Raw genomic sequence first — 18,595 nt, 5'->3', positions numbered from 1 at the left:
GCTACATATCTATAAGACTATAACCAGCTGCAGCACGGACTTTAAGACGTAATCTGTGTATAACAAGTAAGACCAAGTTAGTAAGCAATTATTATATGAATTTGCTATTATATTGGTTATAGATGATTTAGAGCTAGTAGTATATTATACTATTATACTTGCTGTACGAAGAAGAAAAAAAAGAAAAGATCAAGTGGATTTTTCAGAAACCTCGAAAGGAAAATGTGAATGAATGCCAGTCCAATTGGATCGTAATGGGGTAAAGAAATTTCATAGGCAGGGGCCAAGGAAGGGTAATGATGCCGTAAAGAGCACGCTCACATCGTTCCCAATGGAAAATCTCTTCGACGATTTCGTTGTTGACCCATGCTCAGCTGGAGAGATATTTAACCATTTACCATATTTAGATGTATTTAACCATTTACCATATTTAGATGTATCAATTAACCTTTTGTCACTGGTTCCACATGTTATAGACATATGTGAACTCATATTTAGATGTGTCAATTAACCTTTTGTCACTGGTTCCATATGTCATATGTTATAGACATATGTGGACTCATATAGGGATGTTAAATAGTTATTTGTCAAATCTAAAAGTGGTAAATAGTTAAAAGCCCCTTTGCTGGAGCAATATGTTTTTCGCTGTCAAATTTGTACAACCTAAAATGAAGTCTACTAGTGGTGGCTTTCAGTCATCTGCAATCACACACACACATTAGGATTTTTTTTTCTCACCTCCAGGTTTTCAAGCTAAAATCTGCCTTGTCATCTCTTCAACAAACTATGCTTTGCATCGCATCATCCGCACATCAGAACGGTACAATGGAGAAGCTAGCTTAACCCCCATAAACTGGGCATGAAAAAAATTCTGACAACAGAACAGAACAGCACAAAGATCATTGGCAATGGCAGTAAGAATGGCAATGGCTCTCCTGCGTCGAAGACGACGACGACGACGACGGTCTGCAGGGGCTCGTCGGAGTCCGAACCACCGGCAGGCCACAGGCTCGCCGGAGCTCGTCGTACCGGCGGAGATCGAAATCCCGGGCGTGCATCAACCGCTTCTGCTTCGCCGCGAACCGGCTCTCGAAGAAGCCCTCGAAGGAGGGCTCCTTCTTGGTCCGGAGGAAGAAGGTGTAGCCGGCCATGAAGTACATGGAGGTCACATAGAAGCAGATGGGTTCCATGACATCCCATGAGAGCTCCCAGAATGTGAGCCTCATGAAGCCGGCAGTCTGGACGACGAGGTATGCCAGCCCCAGCCAAAGCTCACGGCGCACCTGGAGCGCCGCGGTGTGGTCGATCTCGACCTTCTGCGCCTCCATGGCCTTCAGCTCTTCCCTTGCTGGGCCATCCAAGGCAATGGGTTGCGCTCTCGGAATCGGTATGGCCTTCTCGATGGCTTTGACAACCTGCAATGGTGAATAGAAAGAACAAAAAAACATTTCGAAAATTTACTTGGTTGCTCTTCTTCTCAACAGAGAACCATCAAAGAAAGAGCGATGTTCGCAAGAGAAGATTACAGCCATGAAACACGAATCAGTTTTCAAATGATTAAATTTCCAAAAGGAAGTGCAAGATATAATTGTGTTTCCAACACATTGCAAATGTGTTTTCAAAAGTAAAAGAATTATTTGATACTGAAAGAAAAACCAATATTGTGTATATTGTTAGGACAATAATGTTAAATTGCTTAAAGAAAAGAATCCCCACGCCGAGCCAAGAGGATCAGTCTGTGCAGGATAAGATTGTTTAGTTGGACAAGGAACATATGCCGCAAAAGCCTCAACCTCTATTTTTATACTTATATGAACAGCAAAAAAGACTGTAAAATAAGAACAGTTTACTTCCAAGACTAAAACATGCAAAAAAGATTTTCCCAAAAACATCTATGCCATGCCCACCACCACCACTTGCATGGGGTAAATTGCCAAATTGTCTGACTAACCGCACTTGCATGGAACAAAACAAACAGTAAATAGTACAAATTATGCTGCCTACGAATGCTGTGACCTACTCTAGATCAGATGGCATGTGACAGTGTCCCCCTTTACTTTGGCTAGGTCAGGACATAAGAAAGTAGATGTGTCATAACCTGTTAGCCGTCCATTAATCTTCTAGTATTATTCTAATGAGATAAAGATGTAGCTTATGTATTCAACAGATATTAAAAAAAAAGGGCTTCTTTACTCATGATAGTGTTGATTACTTGATTTCCAACTAGTAAAGTGAACGGTAGCAGCAATAGAAGCAAGCATGTAAGAATGTCAAAAAGTAAGAACAGAAGTAAGAATTTGATTCTGAAAAGTCTGCAACACTGCTAATTATCTATGCTCCTAGGTCCTTGAATTCACTCTTAAGAATTTCCAATTAATTCACATTTTATGGTTGTCTATTCTCTAACTTCAGGTGATTCTCATTTGCTGAACCAAAACTAGAAATTCTTCCAAAGCAACTTTTACCAAATAGTAAGCCAATAACAAGGACACCACTATGAGCTATCCTGCGTTATAAACCAGAAGGAGCTGATCAAAAATAACATACAATTCTAGCAAATGCACAGAAAAGGTTATGGAGCAAAAAGGGAACCACCTAGTAGCACAAAATTGTTTGATATGTAACTAACTTTCAGTTTTGGCCCTCAAATTTGTTGGGAGGTATCACAAAGTTAAAAGGTACTACATCAATACTCCACCACCACTGGCATGTGATGGGGAATGCAATGGCATCTTAGATACTGAATCCTCTGCCATGCAATTCAAACATCATTTTTATACTATCAGTTGTGCAGCCCATGCCCTGTAAGAGAGACCAAATATGTCTCCAATTGTTGTCCTCATGACATGGAATTTAAATTGCATGGTAGAAAATCCAATAGAATACTAACTATGAACATTTCCATAAATGATATAATATCAGGGAACATAAAAGTTTTGAGTATGTGCTGGATGATGACTATTAATATGCATCCTTCCTCCAAAAATTTTGGCTGCCACAGGTTAATTCTCCTCATGTTCATTCATCGGAGATCAAGATTAAAATTATCACTAATGTCAATTAAGTTCTCTCCTTTTCTTTCTTGCTCCCTCAGGTATAAGATTTGAGGGGCTAAAGAATAGTTTTTTTTTTTAGTTTTGTTTTTGGTCCATCTGGTTTTGTGAGAAGAAAAGACACTCCCATGTCGGACGGAGTAAAAATCCCCAAACTTTGTGTGTCAACAACTGCTCTTACTACCGTTTAAGAACAGCGCCCTTTCTTTCATTCTTTTCCTGTTGGGAAACATACAAAGAAACACGCGGAAAATCTCATCAGATCTCGACACTTCTGAATTCTCAACCCGGTCACCCGGAAACAAAAAAAAAAAGAAAAAAAATAACTGCAAGGAGAGAGAAAAGATACGAGAAACCAGCGTGTATTTCTCTCATGACATGCTAACTGCAAAATCAAAAAAAAAAAAAAAACTAGAACAAAATTGGGAGAAGAGACGGATCAAGCAAGCGGCATTAAATTAAGGTGGTGGATTTGAAGCTGATGAGATGGGGGGGTGGATCGTACCATCTCGGGCCTGAGGAAGACGGTCTTGCCGAGGACGATGACGGATCCGGACTCGTCGAGCGCGCGCGCGACGGAGGCGCCGGACTCCGCGCCGGCGGCGTCGCAGCAGAGCCGGAGGAACTCGGCGTACGGCACGGTGCCCGCGCCCGACGCCCGCAGCCTCGCCCGCGCCGCCTCCATCTGCGTCGCCCGCAGCACCTTCCTCGCCTCCTCCACCGTCAGCCCCGCCACCGCCGACGCCGACGCCCGCTCCTCCCTCGCCACCGTCGGATGCGTCTGCGGCGGCGCCGGGGGGACGAGGCCGTCGAGGTTGATGCGCGGGAACGCGGCGCCGAGGTCGCGGATCCGGTCGGCGAGGGGGATGAACCCGCGTCGCTCGGGCGGCACCACCGGCACCGCCGCGGGCCGGAACGCCGTCTGCTCCTGCATGAAGCGGCGGAGCCCGCACGCCGCCGGCGGCGCCCGCGCCGCCCTCCTCATCAGCGCCGCCGCCATTGCAACCTCTCTCTTCCTCTCTCCTCACGGAGCTCGGAAATCGAGGGAAGCAATGGCAACAAAAAATGGGGGGAAGAAGAAATCGAAACGCACCCGGTTCACGCAGCTCGTTTGGTGATTTGTGGGGGAAGACGAAGTGAGGGGGGGTGGAGGCTATTTATACTCCCCGCGATTCGGACGCGGCCCGGTCGGTCGGAGTCGGAGTCTGGCCCGGTCGCATCCGGTCGGAAGGTTTGGGTTTTTGGATGAGTACGAAAGTTTGTTCGAAATTTTGCCAAATTTCGGCAGGGCCCTTCGTACCGTCGGTGACGACGGACATGTTCACATTACTGCCACTTTTAACATTACCAATTTTTGAGTAACAAACTAAACATAATTAAATATTGGTGATTCTGGGTTTTTCCTCTTCCCAAAAGCTTTTTCAAATTTGCGTAAGGCTTTAAACCAAAGGGTCCAACATGACTAAATCTGGTAACGCTAAAATATTGCTAAATTTTAGTAAGGTTTTCAGCAAGGAAGTGAACAAGCCCAACATCTCGCTCAATTCGTCGAAGTTCGTACGGTGATATTTTGATTCACACAGGAAACATGGGGAAGTCATGTGTTATACTCCATTGTAGCCAGCAATTTTTGAAAGCCTTTAATTGAGTATTACTAGGGGATTATAACACCTATTTTTCTTGTATTGATTACTTGCTTTGAATGAAATTTGGTAGTCGTAGTACATTCCAGATAGGCCGGAGCGGAACGTGTTTCTTGCTTGTTCTGCCAGTTATACATGACTTGTATTATTGCGGTACGTTTTGGCATCGTGTTTTTGTTGGTATAGTACTCCTATATGATTACTGATTTTTTTTTTGGTATGTTTCCACTTGGAAATAAGAAATTTCCTCATGGATATGTGCTTGGTTTTTTTTTCTAAAAAAAATGTCACTATTGAGCCGAGGTGAGGTAATCGTCATTTGTACGAGCATCCCCACATTCACACGTGTCAGATTTTGTGTTTATCCTTTTTTCTAGATGAAAATGGTTTGTGTTTATCATTACATCCTTGTTTATTGACGGTAAGGTCGATTTGAACATAGGAGTTTCACACTATTCATGTTTAAATGAATTTTAGTTTTATTTCAAATGCTATAATTTTTCAAAATGTATGATTGAACTAGTTATCCGTGATAGTTTTCTCCAAATTGTTCACTAAATTATTTCGTTCCAAATAAGGCATTTGTAAGAAAAACAGTTTGGTTTTCGGAAAATGTTGAAATTAATCCGTCCTCGTTTTAAACGGGTTCTAATAAGTGGGTAGGTACGTAGCAAAAGGCCGTGAGCTTAAAAAAAAGTGAAAAGCATATACATATTAATACATATCCTACATAGTCCAAAAGAAGCTTTGGATTAAAAATATATGCACTTAGATAAGTATGGATTGGATCACCAGCTCCCGATGACGATGAGTGTAGGGAATATTTCGTAAAATTATGTTGCTTCTTGCAGGGCGCATGAAGAGTCTCAGCCCCACATGATACAACTACACGATGAAAAAGAAAAGTCCAACAAAAAAAAAAGATTTGAGCATGAGCACACCTTACGCATATACAAATCCAAAAACATCCGGACGCGCGATTGCATGAATCAAAACTTCACATCAAAAACATTATATTGATTTATATAGAGAGATACTAGAAAAAAAAAGTCTCGCGCGTTGCAATAGGTAAATATTATTTTAATCTTATTTTTTATACGGTTTAGCTAAAGTAAAATTTACTATAGAAATTTGCTTAGATATTGTTTTTTTAAGTTAGTATGCGAGTTTTTCTAAAGAGATTTCTCATACGACTCAATCTATATTTCAAAAAGCGAACAAACTTAATATTCGACTCAAATACAAATATGTAATTTCAAAAAACGAATAAAATTAAAAACCGATTCAAAGATGGATAACATACCAGAGATAACATAACAGAGCCTGTAACAATAATTTTAATTTTTATAACAGTAGGGATATATCACTTTATGCCACGAGTTAATGTGAACTTGTCAATAGGCCTGTGTCCTAGTTGCTGCGGCACAGTGCTGGCTGCTTTTTAGCCTCATTTAGCCTTATCGAACAGTATTATATTGTTCTAAAAAAAGAACAGTATTATTTTTTGTAAAACATATTTTTCTTAATAAAATGGATATATTCATTATAGAAACCTGACACTAACACTCTGATCTTGCAAATAAAAGGGAAAATATTATACCACTCGATGATTTCATTTGATATGTCTAGATCATAATTAATTGCCAAGATTGATCGTGGTTATATACAAAATACACAATTATAATCATAAGATAGAAATATAAATCGCGTATTAAATCAAATACAGTTCGATCTGCTCCACACAAATACACAGGAAATCTAGTTTGTCACTGCTCCGAGCTTTATTATTATCAACTGTCACGCAGTTGCGTGAATCGATTCTTTTGTTCCGATCAGCATATGTGATCGAGGCATCAATCCTGGTCATATCATTTTATCGAGCAAGTACGTAAGATTAACAGGGAGATCGACACAATTCATTATCACCCGTGCAATGCTTTAGAAGAATATGTAAGCCTCTATTATAGCCGAAGTGTCTGGCACGCAAAAGCTGGACATCTTTGGTGTGTGCGTAGTACTAACAAGACATGCATGCACCAACTCCCATCTATCTATATAATTCTTCCAAAAAGGCTCAAAAGGATATTGGTGTGAGGCACAGCTTGTGCCGGTGTTATCTCCAGCTTTGAATCGTGTTCCACATACCAGCAGTAAGGAATATAATATATATATCAAGATTAAAACAAGTCAAAATATTTTATAAATTAGTTTTAATAGTAGAGTTTCCAAACATACCTCTATCTATAAGGACCACTTGAATGCGTTTTCTAGGGCATGCCGATTTACCATCAAACACACCGTATGTACTTAGTATGCCTTTGCTATCTCCCAAATTAACAAACACCCATATTAAATCTAGTATTTCTTTTTTTTCCTAAAATATAACACATACTAAGATACACCGTATATGTGATTATGTGTACTACTATCTATATACTATATTATTATATATTGTAGAATGGATGTAGTATTCATACATGTTGACCAAGTTCACTTGAGGAGTCTTGCCATTTTAACTACGCTTAGGCCTTGTTTAGTTTGCGAAAAGAAAATTTTTGGGTGTTACATTGGACGTTTGACCGGATGTCAGAAGGGGTTTTCGGACACGAATGAAAAAACAAATTTCATAACTCGTGTGGAAACCGCGAGACAAATTTATTAAGCCTAATTAATCCATTATTAGCACGTGGATGTTACTGTAGCACTTATAGCTAATCATAGATAAATTAGGCTCAAAAGATTCGTCTCGCGATTTCTATTCAAATCGCGCAATTAGTTTTTTATTTTATCTATATTTAATATTTTATGTATGTATTTGAAGATTCGATGGGATGTTTTTAGAGAAATAAATTTGAAAACTAAATAATGCCTTAATTCTGAAGGGATGACTGTTAGTATCAAATTTCCCCCAAAACAAGAAAAGTGACTACTACATCGTTCCAGAAAGTTCTTTTGGGTCGAGTTGTCTAAAAACAGAGCACGTCCAGGTCCATCACGGATCCATCAAACTAGCTTGTGGAGTACTATGGGCTCGTTCACTTTGCTACCATTTTCAATCTTATCAAGTTTTGGTATTATCAAATTTTGGTAAAGTTGCTAAAATTTTAACAAGATTGTCAAATTTTGGTAAGATTTCATATCTACTTACTAAAATTTGGCAATAAACTAAACGTAGCCAAAATTTTAGCAACTTTATCAAAAAAATGGTATGGTTGAAAATAACATCAAAGCGAACAGGGTCTAAGATTATCCTCTCTTTTCTTTTTTGACACAATCCAAAGCTCAAGCTCATCCACGAGATCGTTCACCGTTCACCCAAGGTGACACCCCGCTGTACGCGCGGCCGCGTACGTGTCCGCCTCGCCCGCCGCACAGCTCAACACCGTCTCGCAGCTATACGAGCTCGCTCGCGCGCTCGCTCGTCGTCAACCGCGTGACCGGCCCCGACTTGTCAACTCGTCGACACCGCGACGCACGCACTCTCCCACCCTCCCTCCCTCCCGCTGACCCCGCACCGAGTCGCGGCTGCACCGGGCAGCGACTCCCCCCGTACGCCCACCGCTTCGCGCAGCGCAGGTGTCGCGCAGCGCGGCATCCGCGCCCACGCCCACGCCCCACGCGCAACACGTACTACGTACGTCTCCCCGCGCGCGCGGGGATGGAGGAGAGCGAGCGCGAGACGCTCGTGACCGACCGACCTGGCGCCGTAGCGCGCGCGGGCGCCTCCTACCCGCGAAAAAAAGTCAGACGCATGGGTGGAGACTGGAGAGGATGGGGAGATGGGCGGGGGCGGACGCGGCAGGCCGTCGGCGCGCGGTAAGACGTCGCGGTCGCCACATTTGACTGGCCCGCGGCCGCGGCACAACGCGAGGAGAGGAGGCCAGGGCCACACACGACTGCCCGAGGAAAAGGTTTTCGTGCTGCGAGTGTGACCTCCCCTGGTTGGCGATCGATGCGTACGTGCCGCGCGCTGTTGCGGCTGCACCGTACGCGTCAAACAGCAAAGCGAACCGCTTGATCTGCACGCACGCACGCACGCACGGCCTCCCCCGCTCGCCGAAGCCGAACAGCTCGGGTTTTCAACCGAAAGCGTGGACGTTTCATGAGAACGTTTCAACCGTGGCGTGAACGGCTGGTTGCTGTGGCCTGCAGTGTCACCTTGTGCCTGCCTGGTGCTGCGTGCCTGCGTTTCAGCCACGGGTTGATTTGATGGCTCGGCCGCGACGGCCGGCAGGAGCACCGGCTGAAAGCCTGGGACTCGCAGGGAGCTTGATTTCATTTAACTTTTGGCTTTTTTTTAATAAAACTTACTTGTTTAGATTAAAAACTTTTGGCAAAATATCACATCAAATATTTGGACACATGTTATGGGGTATTAAATGTGAAAAAAAACCAATTGCACAGTTCGCATGTAAATTGCGAGACGAATCTTTTGAGCGTAATTACACCATAATTTGACAATGTGATGCTACAATAAACATTTGCTAATGACAAATTAATTAGGCTTAATAAATTCGTATTGTAGTTTACAGGCTGAATTTATAATTTGTTTTGTTATTAGTCTAAGTTTAATACTTCAAATGTGCATCGTATACTTCAAAAACTTTACACCCAAAGAACTAAACACAACCTTATTTTACAAATAGATTCCTCAAAATACTTATTTTATAAATGAACCCTTTCATAGCGCTAATGTCATTGGTGCCATGTGACGTTAGCGCCATCCCATCATCCCGCGTTAAAAGCTACTCCCTCCGTCCCAAAATATAAAGGATTTTGGACAGATGAAACATTTCCTAGTATAACGTATCTAGACAGAGAGGAAGTGTCACATCTATCAAAATCCCTTATATTTTAGAACGGAGGGAGTAAGTAAAGGGGGACGGTACCAATATCATTGGCATCGAGGATCTATTCATAAAAAGAATAAATAAAAAAAGACCAATTTGTAGTAGGAAAAGATCTATTTGTAACAAAAACATTTACAAATAAATTCTCGACGTCGGTATCACTAATATCAAGGACCAATTGTAAATATTTTTTATTACAAATAAGTTTTTTTACAAACAAGTCATTTTTTACAAAAATTACAAATAAGTCCAGATATCAATGATATTGGCGCCACCCTCTTTCACATTAGTAACTTAGCTTTCACCGGAGGTCGAGGGGAACGACGCCAACGTCATTGGCATGTCAAGTTAGACCACGGCACCATTGATGTTGACACCGAAAAAGATCTATTTCTAAAATAAGTTTTTTTTTTCTATTAGTAGAATAAGTTTTCCAAAAGATTGAAAGATGAAAAAAAAATCAGCGCAGAGACCTTCACGCTTTTATCGTCTCGTGATCTGGAAAGTTCAGCTTTCTCCGATGGATTTGGAATATGTTTTGTTTTTTCAGAATTTCTGAATGCCCGGCTTTTCTGTATCAACACAAGCTTGGAATGTGAATAACTGAATCTGGATGCTAGCTGGCTAGAGCGCCGAAAACGTCTAGGTGTCAACTGAATGTTAGTTTTCATTTTACATACAGAATTACACAGGCAGGATAGATACACATTCTGAAAAAACACACTTCTCTTCACTTTTTGCCCGAGAAAACGGCTTGGTTTGTGCCACAGCACAATAACTTCCAACTGTATTTTTACGGTTACCCTATTCCTGCAATTTTCTTTTACAATTGCACGGTAGATGCATACATCCACACACCACTACATATAACAGTAACATATTTACACCTCACGTATACATCTTGTGATCAACGGCACATCATGATCTTACTAAAATCATATTGAAGGCCTATTTACATGTGCATTTCAATTCCGCTAATAAAAACTACACTACTCTCTAGCCAGCTAAAAATGTACCCAAAATATGTTTCTTCATATAGATTCAGCATTCATGAATCCCAAACCGATCGAAGTGAAACACCGTACGTGTTTTCGAGGAAGAGCACTCCCGACATGTCGGTTGGGCTTTGCCGGCTGGTAGATGCAAACAAAAATACCATACGAAATCATGGGGAGGACAGGCTAAAACAAAAAAAAAAGAAAAAAAATGGAGATTTTGGATTGTGTGGTTGTATAGCTGATGTATATTAGTATATGCTGGCTTGATTTGATGGGAAGATTCCTTGTAAGATCTGTGTAACCTTGTTGCCATTTTATTTCCTCAGTGGAAAAAGGAATATTCCTTGTCTCATGGATATGCCCTGTGGTAAAAGCTTCATGAGAGAGTGTGTTTAGCGGTGGACATCTTAGTAATGTCAAAGCCAAATTATTCTTATTACGACTGTACCATCTCCATATATAATTGGTTGATTGGTTGAGTTCAATAAAACTTCTTTTATAAAAAAAATGTTTTGGGATATAACACACATATATGTAGACACATAACATCTTGTATATGTGCCTAATTATAATGTTTTGAGAGCAGGTAGAACTTTTTTTACTACCACTCAATTTCATATTAAATTTAAGTTTTCAAGTTGTATATAAAGATTAAGAAAATGTGACTTTAGAGAAAGTGATTTTTTTAGAGTATTTCCATTTCCACACTTACAGTCCGCCACGATTTACACGCGACGCGTTGACTATGTAAAAACACTGCACGGAAGAATTTGTACTACGTACTTTGGTTTGGCAGCATCGTATGAATGTGAAGTTGGGCTTGAGCTTATCGTGGCACGGAAACATACGGTGGGTACTTAGTGTACAATTAATTAAATATTAGTATGTTTGTTTTCTCAAATAAACTTCTAGACAGTAGTTTTGCACGAGATATATTGTTTAGCAATTCCAAAAAACATAATAACAGAAAATAAAGGAGAAGCCCAACTGAGAAGAACGATACACCTGATAAGCTGGCTATGGTTGCACAACTGCAGCGGCCACGCGCCAAAACGTGAACTTTTGCTATTGGGTACCTACATCCTTAGAGCACATACAGTGAGAAGAAGTGGCGAGCACCCTCAATGCGCCACGTCCTTGCCGCTGCTCCACATTGATTGGTCATGTGCTCTCGCAATGTTTGTACCGTACCGCCTTGCAATGGGCACGATAGCCTGGTTAGGGCAAGGCCACTTGTTGCGGAGCTACACCTCACGAGACATGTTGAGAGCATGAATATCCTCAACGCGCATTTAGAAAGGGATGGGCTCGACATTGAGATTCTGAGCATGGAGGCGGTGGTGGTTGGAGAAGAGGGGAAGTTCTAGTAGTTATGTTGCCATTGCGAAACTCATCTATATGGAAGGTCTTTTAAGTGCTAGTTGTACTTGCACAGTAGTTTTGCGTCCTCAACTATACTAGGATGCCTCTAGTAGTAACATCATAACAAGCCTCACCATGGATAACTCAATAATCTTCTCGCATCATGGACCTCGTCAACTAGAGCCCCTACCAGCTCTGTGCGAGGACCTACAGTCTAGTGACAAACTGACAACTCGATTTACCAAACGATGTCGCCTCAACCTACTTGTCGCCATCTCAATATGCGCTCGCCAATGAGGGAGGACGGTAGAGAGGTCTACTGCTACCATGCTCATTCTTCATGCGTAGACCACCCTGTCAAGCTCCTCGCTCCATCCTGCAACGAGGAGGGTACGATAGCAGAGAGGATGACATGATGGAAAGGGAGGAGAGGACACAACAGCGTGGGAGGATGCTAGAGAGGGCGGTGGCCGGATAAATCACTAGAGAAGGTGGGCAGGGGCAACGGCGGAATAGGATCAAGCAATCAATTAATGGAGTAGATTTTATACTCATTTCAAAATTTTAGGGTGTCTAATGCAAAATTTTGGACTTAGATGTGAGTTTTCTTAAATATGAGGACTAAAATAAAAAACGATAAGGGTTGATTAGAAAAATTAAAGCCACACCTTATTGTGGGAGAGGAGGTAAGCCTCAACCTATATATCACATTATATTACCTCTCCTCTCGGACCGGTCGTCAGGGTGGCCTCCGTCCACTGTTAATGCCCTTACAAAACGCAACGTTGTTGCTTACTGCTTAGAGCAAGTTCAATAGTATAGCCAACTACTAGCTCCAATTCATCTATAGTCAATCTAATAGATCATTCATACAATAGTTACATATTACACTATTAATATCTGGTCCCACCTGTCATACACACCCCGCGTCTTGGAGTCTGTGCTACAGCTGGCTATAAATCTGTAGCCCGCTGCTCTTCTCTCTCCTCATTTAACTTCTTAAAATATATTTACAGCTGATTTATAGCCTGCTATTGTATTTAGCTCTTATGAAGAGGTCTGCAGGCCGGGAATCCTCTGAGCAGTTAGCTTGGGTGCATTGCATATGCAACGAGTTAGCTAACCACAGCCTGTTGGTCTCCTGACAAAGGCACTTCCTCCCCACCACTTCCGTGCCGTTTCCTTCACCAAGACACCAACAATAATGCTCCATCCGAGACTAGGCACAAGTCTTTATTAAAATATCGGAGGTTACGATCGAGCTGACACCGCTAAGATAGGTGTGATGAGAGAGATCCAGAGTCATCAGACAGTGAATCGAGCAAGCAACGCGAGGACACGTACTTACGCACTCCAAATATTAAGGCGATCAGGCGATCAGCAACTGCACTTTGCAAATTCGGCCGATGATAGCGTATGCGTGATCAATTAACGTGTAATTCTTTTACATGTTCGAAAAAAAACTAGATTGCATATGCATGACACCTACACACGTACACGGTACACACGATGGATGGATGGATGGATTGGGCGGCTCACCGAACTGGCCTCCTCTCGCACGCACGCACGAAGGCAGGCAGCCAGCTAGCATCGAGGACGTACGTCCGAGCCGGCGAACGGATCTCTCCCGTGCAGCAAAGGCGTACGTATCTCGTCGCGGCCGGCAAGACGTCCCGGGCTCTCTCTCTCTCTCTCTCGTCTCCAGGGGATCGATCGTCGGTGGAGCACGCACGCACGCACTCATGCACAAGAGTGTGATCACACAATCCTCGGCTCACACATGCTAATTAACAGCTGGTGCACGCATGCGCTAGACGAAGCGGCGTACACTAACACACAAGGCCATGTGTCATGAGTTGGAAACTCATCTCCCATACATGAAAACAGAATATTAACTAGTTATTTTTTAAAATAAATTAATATAATTTTTTAAATCAACTATTCTATCAAATTTTTTTTAAAAAAATATTGTTTAACAGTTTAAAAAACGTGCGCGTGAAAAACGTGTAGAATGAAGTTGGGAACACTGAGTAAAGAACACATCGTGAGAGCCCGAGGTGCTATCAAGCCTAAGCGATCAACAAAGTTTCCGAGTATATCAGTGATCCCACGTCGTAGTTTTTGTAAAAATACGTTTTAGAGTTATCAGTAAACATCATTTGATAGTGGAGATGCTACTGCGGAGCCTAAGCAAGACAAGTTTAACTGCTAGTTCCGTTGTTAGGGTGCCGCATTCTAAATAGGGGTTAGGCCGACCTAATCTCTCATTTATTGTGAGCACGTTTTTAAACGGTCAAACAATATATTTTGTAAAAGAACTTTTTATATAAAATCAAATAAACCTATTTTGAAGTTTATAATAATTAATTATTAATTAATTAATCATATACTAATAATACGATCCCTTTTACGGTACCACTAACTAGCTTAAACCAACAGCTATACAAACACAACTAAGGGCCTCTTCAGATTGTAGCCAAAATAAACCTTACCAAGTTTTATCAATGCTAAAAATTTGGCAAGATAGCAATATTGCCAAAATTTTAATATGATTTCTTTTGTATTGACTAAATTTGGCAACAAACTAAACGTAGACATTTTTTTGGCAACTTTAAAAGAAATGGTATGGTTGAAAATGTCATCAAAGTGAACAAGCCCTAAGTTAGTGAGAGAGTATATCGAAGGAAACCTGGTTGACATATGAGATGATTTGTATTACAGTGTTGCTAGAAAACTTTCAAAAAATTTTTTTGCCCCCAAAACTTTTAGATTTGCAGCAATCGGATCGCCTCGAGATTTATACATGAAAGGGAAAAAATTGCTAGAAATATTTTTTTCATACATATCACACGTAAGATCTCGGTGCTAGCCAATCAAACTAAGCTGAATACAAATTTTATATACTCCTCCGTCCCAAAAAAAAATTTAACCTAGGAGCGGATGTGAACCCTCCTAAGACAACGAGTTATCCATATTCGTTGTTCTAGGAGGGTTCACATTCTCTTCTAGGTTAAGTTTTTTTTGACGGAACGAGTAAGTTATATCGTACTTACAGTGTATATAATATAATTATACTTTAGTTATAGTTATATTTAAAAAGTTTTCTAAAAACAACTGCAACAGTTTTCTAGATACCTCCCATCACGGAAAGATTGGCTTATTGCTCTTCTAACCGGTGTGGCAGCCACGTAGATAATTCAATTTTCTCGATGGGATTACACCGTTTCGCCACTTCCGGCAAGTGTGGGGGAGGGTGCAAATTAACGTGCCGTTGCCGTGTCATATGGACCCACCTGTCACATGATCACTGTGCTGGACACTGATGTCTCTAGAGTCTAGAGTCTATAGGCAGGTGGTGGCAATCTTTTTTTTTTTCATTTGTTTTTTTTTTGGGTGTGGCGTGACAATGCCCACGAGATTTTGTTAATGGGAAGATGGGGTGATGATATCATACCACTAGCCTTTTGTCACTAAGTCCTTCCACTGAATGGGGAGAAGTTGCTGATGAAACAGACAAAGATGACTCTAATGAGACATCGTAGTCAATTTCTTTCCAACTCAACCGCACATATCTATTGCCTGACGTTGGAGTCGAGGACATGAGGATTGAGATATCATCTATAGTACTATATGTGCAGCGTATATCACTTACATATAAGTTTAATGTAAGTTAGACCTATATATCAGTCACATCTGTTAGACATATAGTACTTTCTCCATTTTATAATATAACGATCCGGACATACCGAGGCATGTACATATTCATCGTACTATGTAGTATCCCATTCGATTTTAGATTGTCATATTATGGATGGAGACTGAAGAGAGTAATACTACGGATGATGCGTGTCCATGTTATACACATTGTATTATTTATTAAGTGATTCTTGAATTATGGCTTGTTTCAATAGATGGAGCAATTCTTTCGAACTATAGTACTCTAGTGGGACGATTGAATTGAAATCCATATCCGAAATTTTCTTCTTGAGCAATCAACGGAAGGCTGAGAAGAACCCCTGCTTATCATCGATTCTGTGGTACTCACACAGTGGATAAACAGGCGTCGTTAGAGGTTTTTTCTCCAAATTAAGGTCAGAAGATGTCTAAACAATCCCTTAAAAAAATGATAAAATGAAAATGGCCATTAGCCAATCAGTAAGGTGTCCATGTGTTGAGCTCCTTGCTGGGAATCTTATAATTTTGGTGTAAGTACAGAACCAACTCAACAGATTTGTACGATGACGCTGAGATTCGTTAACATGCCAAGATTCTGATTCTCTTTAGGCAGCGAGCTTAGCAATTGTACTCATATATAGGCAAAGAGATTCCTTTCAGATTCTTGCTCTTGCTTAAGCCAACTAAACACGTACCCAATGGAGAAATGCCTCAACGAGTCAGTCGAAAGCGATCAACGGAGAAACCACACACTATCAGCTATACATATCAACGCATGGTGATCATGTAACTATCACCAAAAGAGCCAAACAAACGGCCTTTGTTTTCTTTACCCTTTTTGCAGAGATAATTCGCCATAGATCACTCGGCGACAGCGAAAAACGATGTCCATGAATGTGTGAGTTTTCTTCTGAAATTTCTTCATGTCCATGCCACGCCGGCCTCTGCACGAGTGAAGACCAAGGGCAGCAAAAAGAACAACTCATTCAGGATGTGATGCCACATGGTGTTGATGGGAAGAATATGGGTGATTAGTCGCTGACTGGACGGACAGACCGCTTTGTCAACAACAAATCAACCAAAAGCTTCACATGGCTTTGAATCGAAGCGGACCATGGCGTAGGGAGAGAAAACAAAGAACTTAAACCCGCGCGGCCTCATGTATCATGCATGATTGTTACAAAAATGATCTAAAAACTACTAAAAACAATGACATATGGTGTCAAGAGCAACCACCATCATGTAAAAAGACGACAGCTACTTCTAAGAGGAGTTGCAAACGTATGTTTTGGCAAGGAGCTAGGATTGATGGAAAAAAAAATCAATCAGTCAATCAAACAAGCTGAAGATTCAGGTTTGCATACCAGATTGCTTGCAATTTCAAAATCAAGTCTGAACAGCTCTGCAGGATGGTAATCCTATATACCTATACAAGTGATCCCCACTAACTGCAGTTATTACCAATTCTCTGCACTGTGGTTGATACACGTCATCCAAAAAGATAGCAGCCGTTGGACGAAATCTCAATGGTATGATATCAATGCATATGTTATCCTGGTGAGAACACCCAAGTATTACACACGAAAAGCCCATTTGACAGCCCAACAACCCAACCTTTTGCCTTCCCCAAGCTGTTCGCTCCCCTTCCCCACGTAGATGCGGCGCCGCATGGTTCCCCTTCCCCTGCGCTGCTTCCCTTCCACCCGCTCAACTCCCTCCCTCCCTCCCCGTGCGTCGGTTCCCTTACCTGGCCAGCAGTACACCAGGGAGCTCCTGTGGCTCCCTGGTGAGTATTTTACTGCTAATCCGTTTTTTAATTCCTGTAATTGACGGTTAAGGTGAGAGGCCAAACTTCTTGGATTTCTTTTAAGGTGTGCATCTGCCCTCAACCCTTCCCTCTCCTCTTTTGTACCACCGATCATGTCCTTCTTTGCAGGTGCCCTCCCCCCTTTCTCTCTCTCATACGTTGCTTTGTTTACACTTTACACTGCTCGATTTGATATTTGTTTCAATTTTCTTACCGTTTCCATAATTGCTTTGTAGGTTTGCAGATATATATATCATGATGTTCAATTTTATGGAATGGCGTTGGTTGGAAATATTTTCAGATGTCCCTGTCATATGTTAAACGGAATGGCTGAATGATGATCATATTATAAGGATGGATCTTTCTATATCCTTCAACCCTGTTGTTGTCATCAAATGGTGGCTTTTTCATGTTAAGAGCGAATTCAAGGTGGACTGGTGTTTTTTCATAATTCGTAAGAGCTGGTAATTATCACCTCAAATTTGTTCATTTTTATGTTGGTTTCTTAATCGTATTGAAATAGTTAAATTTTACTTATACCTTCACACTATCATCTTTGAGTCACTTTGTCTCATGTGACCATGACCTTTGATTATAGAAGGTCACCAACGGTCAATGGTGGCCTGATTGAGTTTGCAGTTTTATGTATATGTATATATCACCAACAAAAATGTCGTTACAATGAAACAGATGGATGGTTGGTTCAGTATATTTCTTTTTTTAACAAAGAATTAATAGTTCAGTTTTACCCGAGTGTCAGATTTATTACTCAATACAATTCTTATAAAAAAATCCTTTAGTTAATTGTCTTGCGCACTGCACATACTACCAACATTTGGCAATTTATATTGGTATTTCCTTTGTATTCACACCACAATAATTCGTGTAGTTGCTACTGTCTAATTTGTTATACTCCGATGCAGAGTTCTTTTATTACTTTCAGTTCAGTCTAGGACCAATAATAAGTTCAGAACTTCATATTACTGACTTGGTCTTTTCTACAATGAAATGCACACTATGGGATATTTTGATTATCAGATTATGGACATAATTTTTTATCTAATGTTATATTTTATTTTCCTATTACTATTTACTAGAATATGCAAGGGAAAGAGGAATCAATAATTAAAATATTGATATGGCAACTTGCTTCTTGCTGGTGAATAAACACTTGAACAATTCTAGCAGCTAACTTAGGTGCGGTCAA

General features: G+C 41.1%; 1 protein-coding gene across 1 annotated transcript; it reads right to left on the bottom strand.

Moving 5' to 3' along the window:
• Positions 1-745: 745 nt before the first annotated feature.
• On the bottom strand, positions 746-4,176 carry LOC127786452 (calcium uniporter protein 2, mitochondrial-like). Its single transcript, XM_052313863.1, has 2 exons — positions 3,559-4,176; positions 746-1,415 (listed from the first exon to the last, which is right to left on the bottom strand). The coding sequence occupies exons 1-2, from the start codon at positions 4,051-4,053 to the stop codon at positions 900-902; spliced, it is 1,011 nt and encodes a 336-aa protein (XP_052169823.1). The 5' UTR covers positions 4,054-4,176; the 3' UTR covers positions 746-899.
• Positions 4,177-18,595: the final 14,419 nt, after the last annotated feature.

The sequence above is a fragment of the Oryza glaberrima genome, chromosome 10 (assembly GCF_000147395.1).
Source record: "Oryza glaberrima chromosome 10, OglaRS2, whole genome shotgun sequence".
Lineage (NCBI taxonomy): Eukaryota > Viridiplantae > Streptophyta > Magnoliopsida > Poales > Poaceae > Oryza > Oryza glaberrima.
The sequence above is the reverse complement of the archived record's forward strand: the minus strand, read 5'-3'. Positions and strand labels throughout refer to the sequence as shown.

What these genes read in the sequence shown, in the direction of transcription:
- LOC127786452 (XM_052313863.1), bottom strand. Translation starts at nt 4,053, where the DNA reads ATGGCGGCGGCGCTGATGAGGAGGGCGGCGCGGGCGCCGCCGGCGGCG. An exon ending in TCTTCCTCAGGCCCGAGATG is followed by an intron (nt 1,416 to 3,558) that starts GTACGATCCACC and finishes TCACCATTGCAG; the next exon opens with GTTGTCAAAGCCATCGAGAA.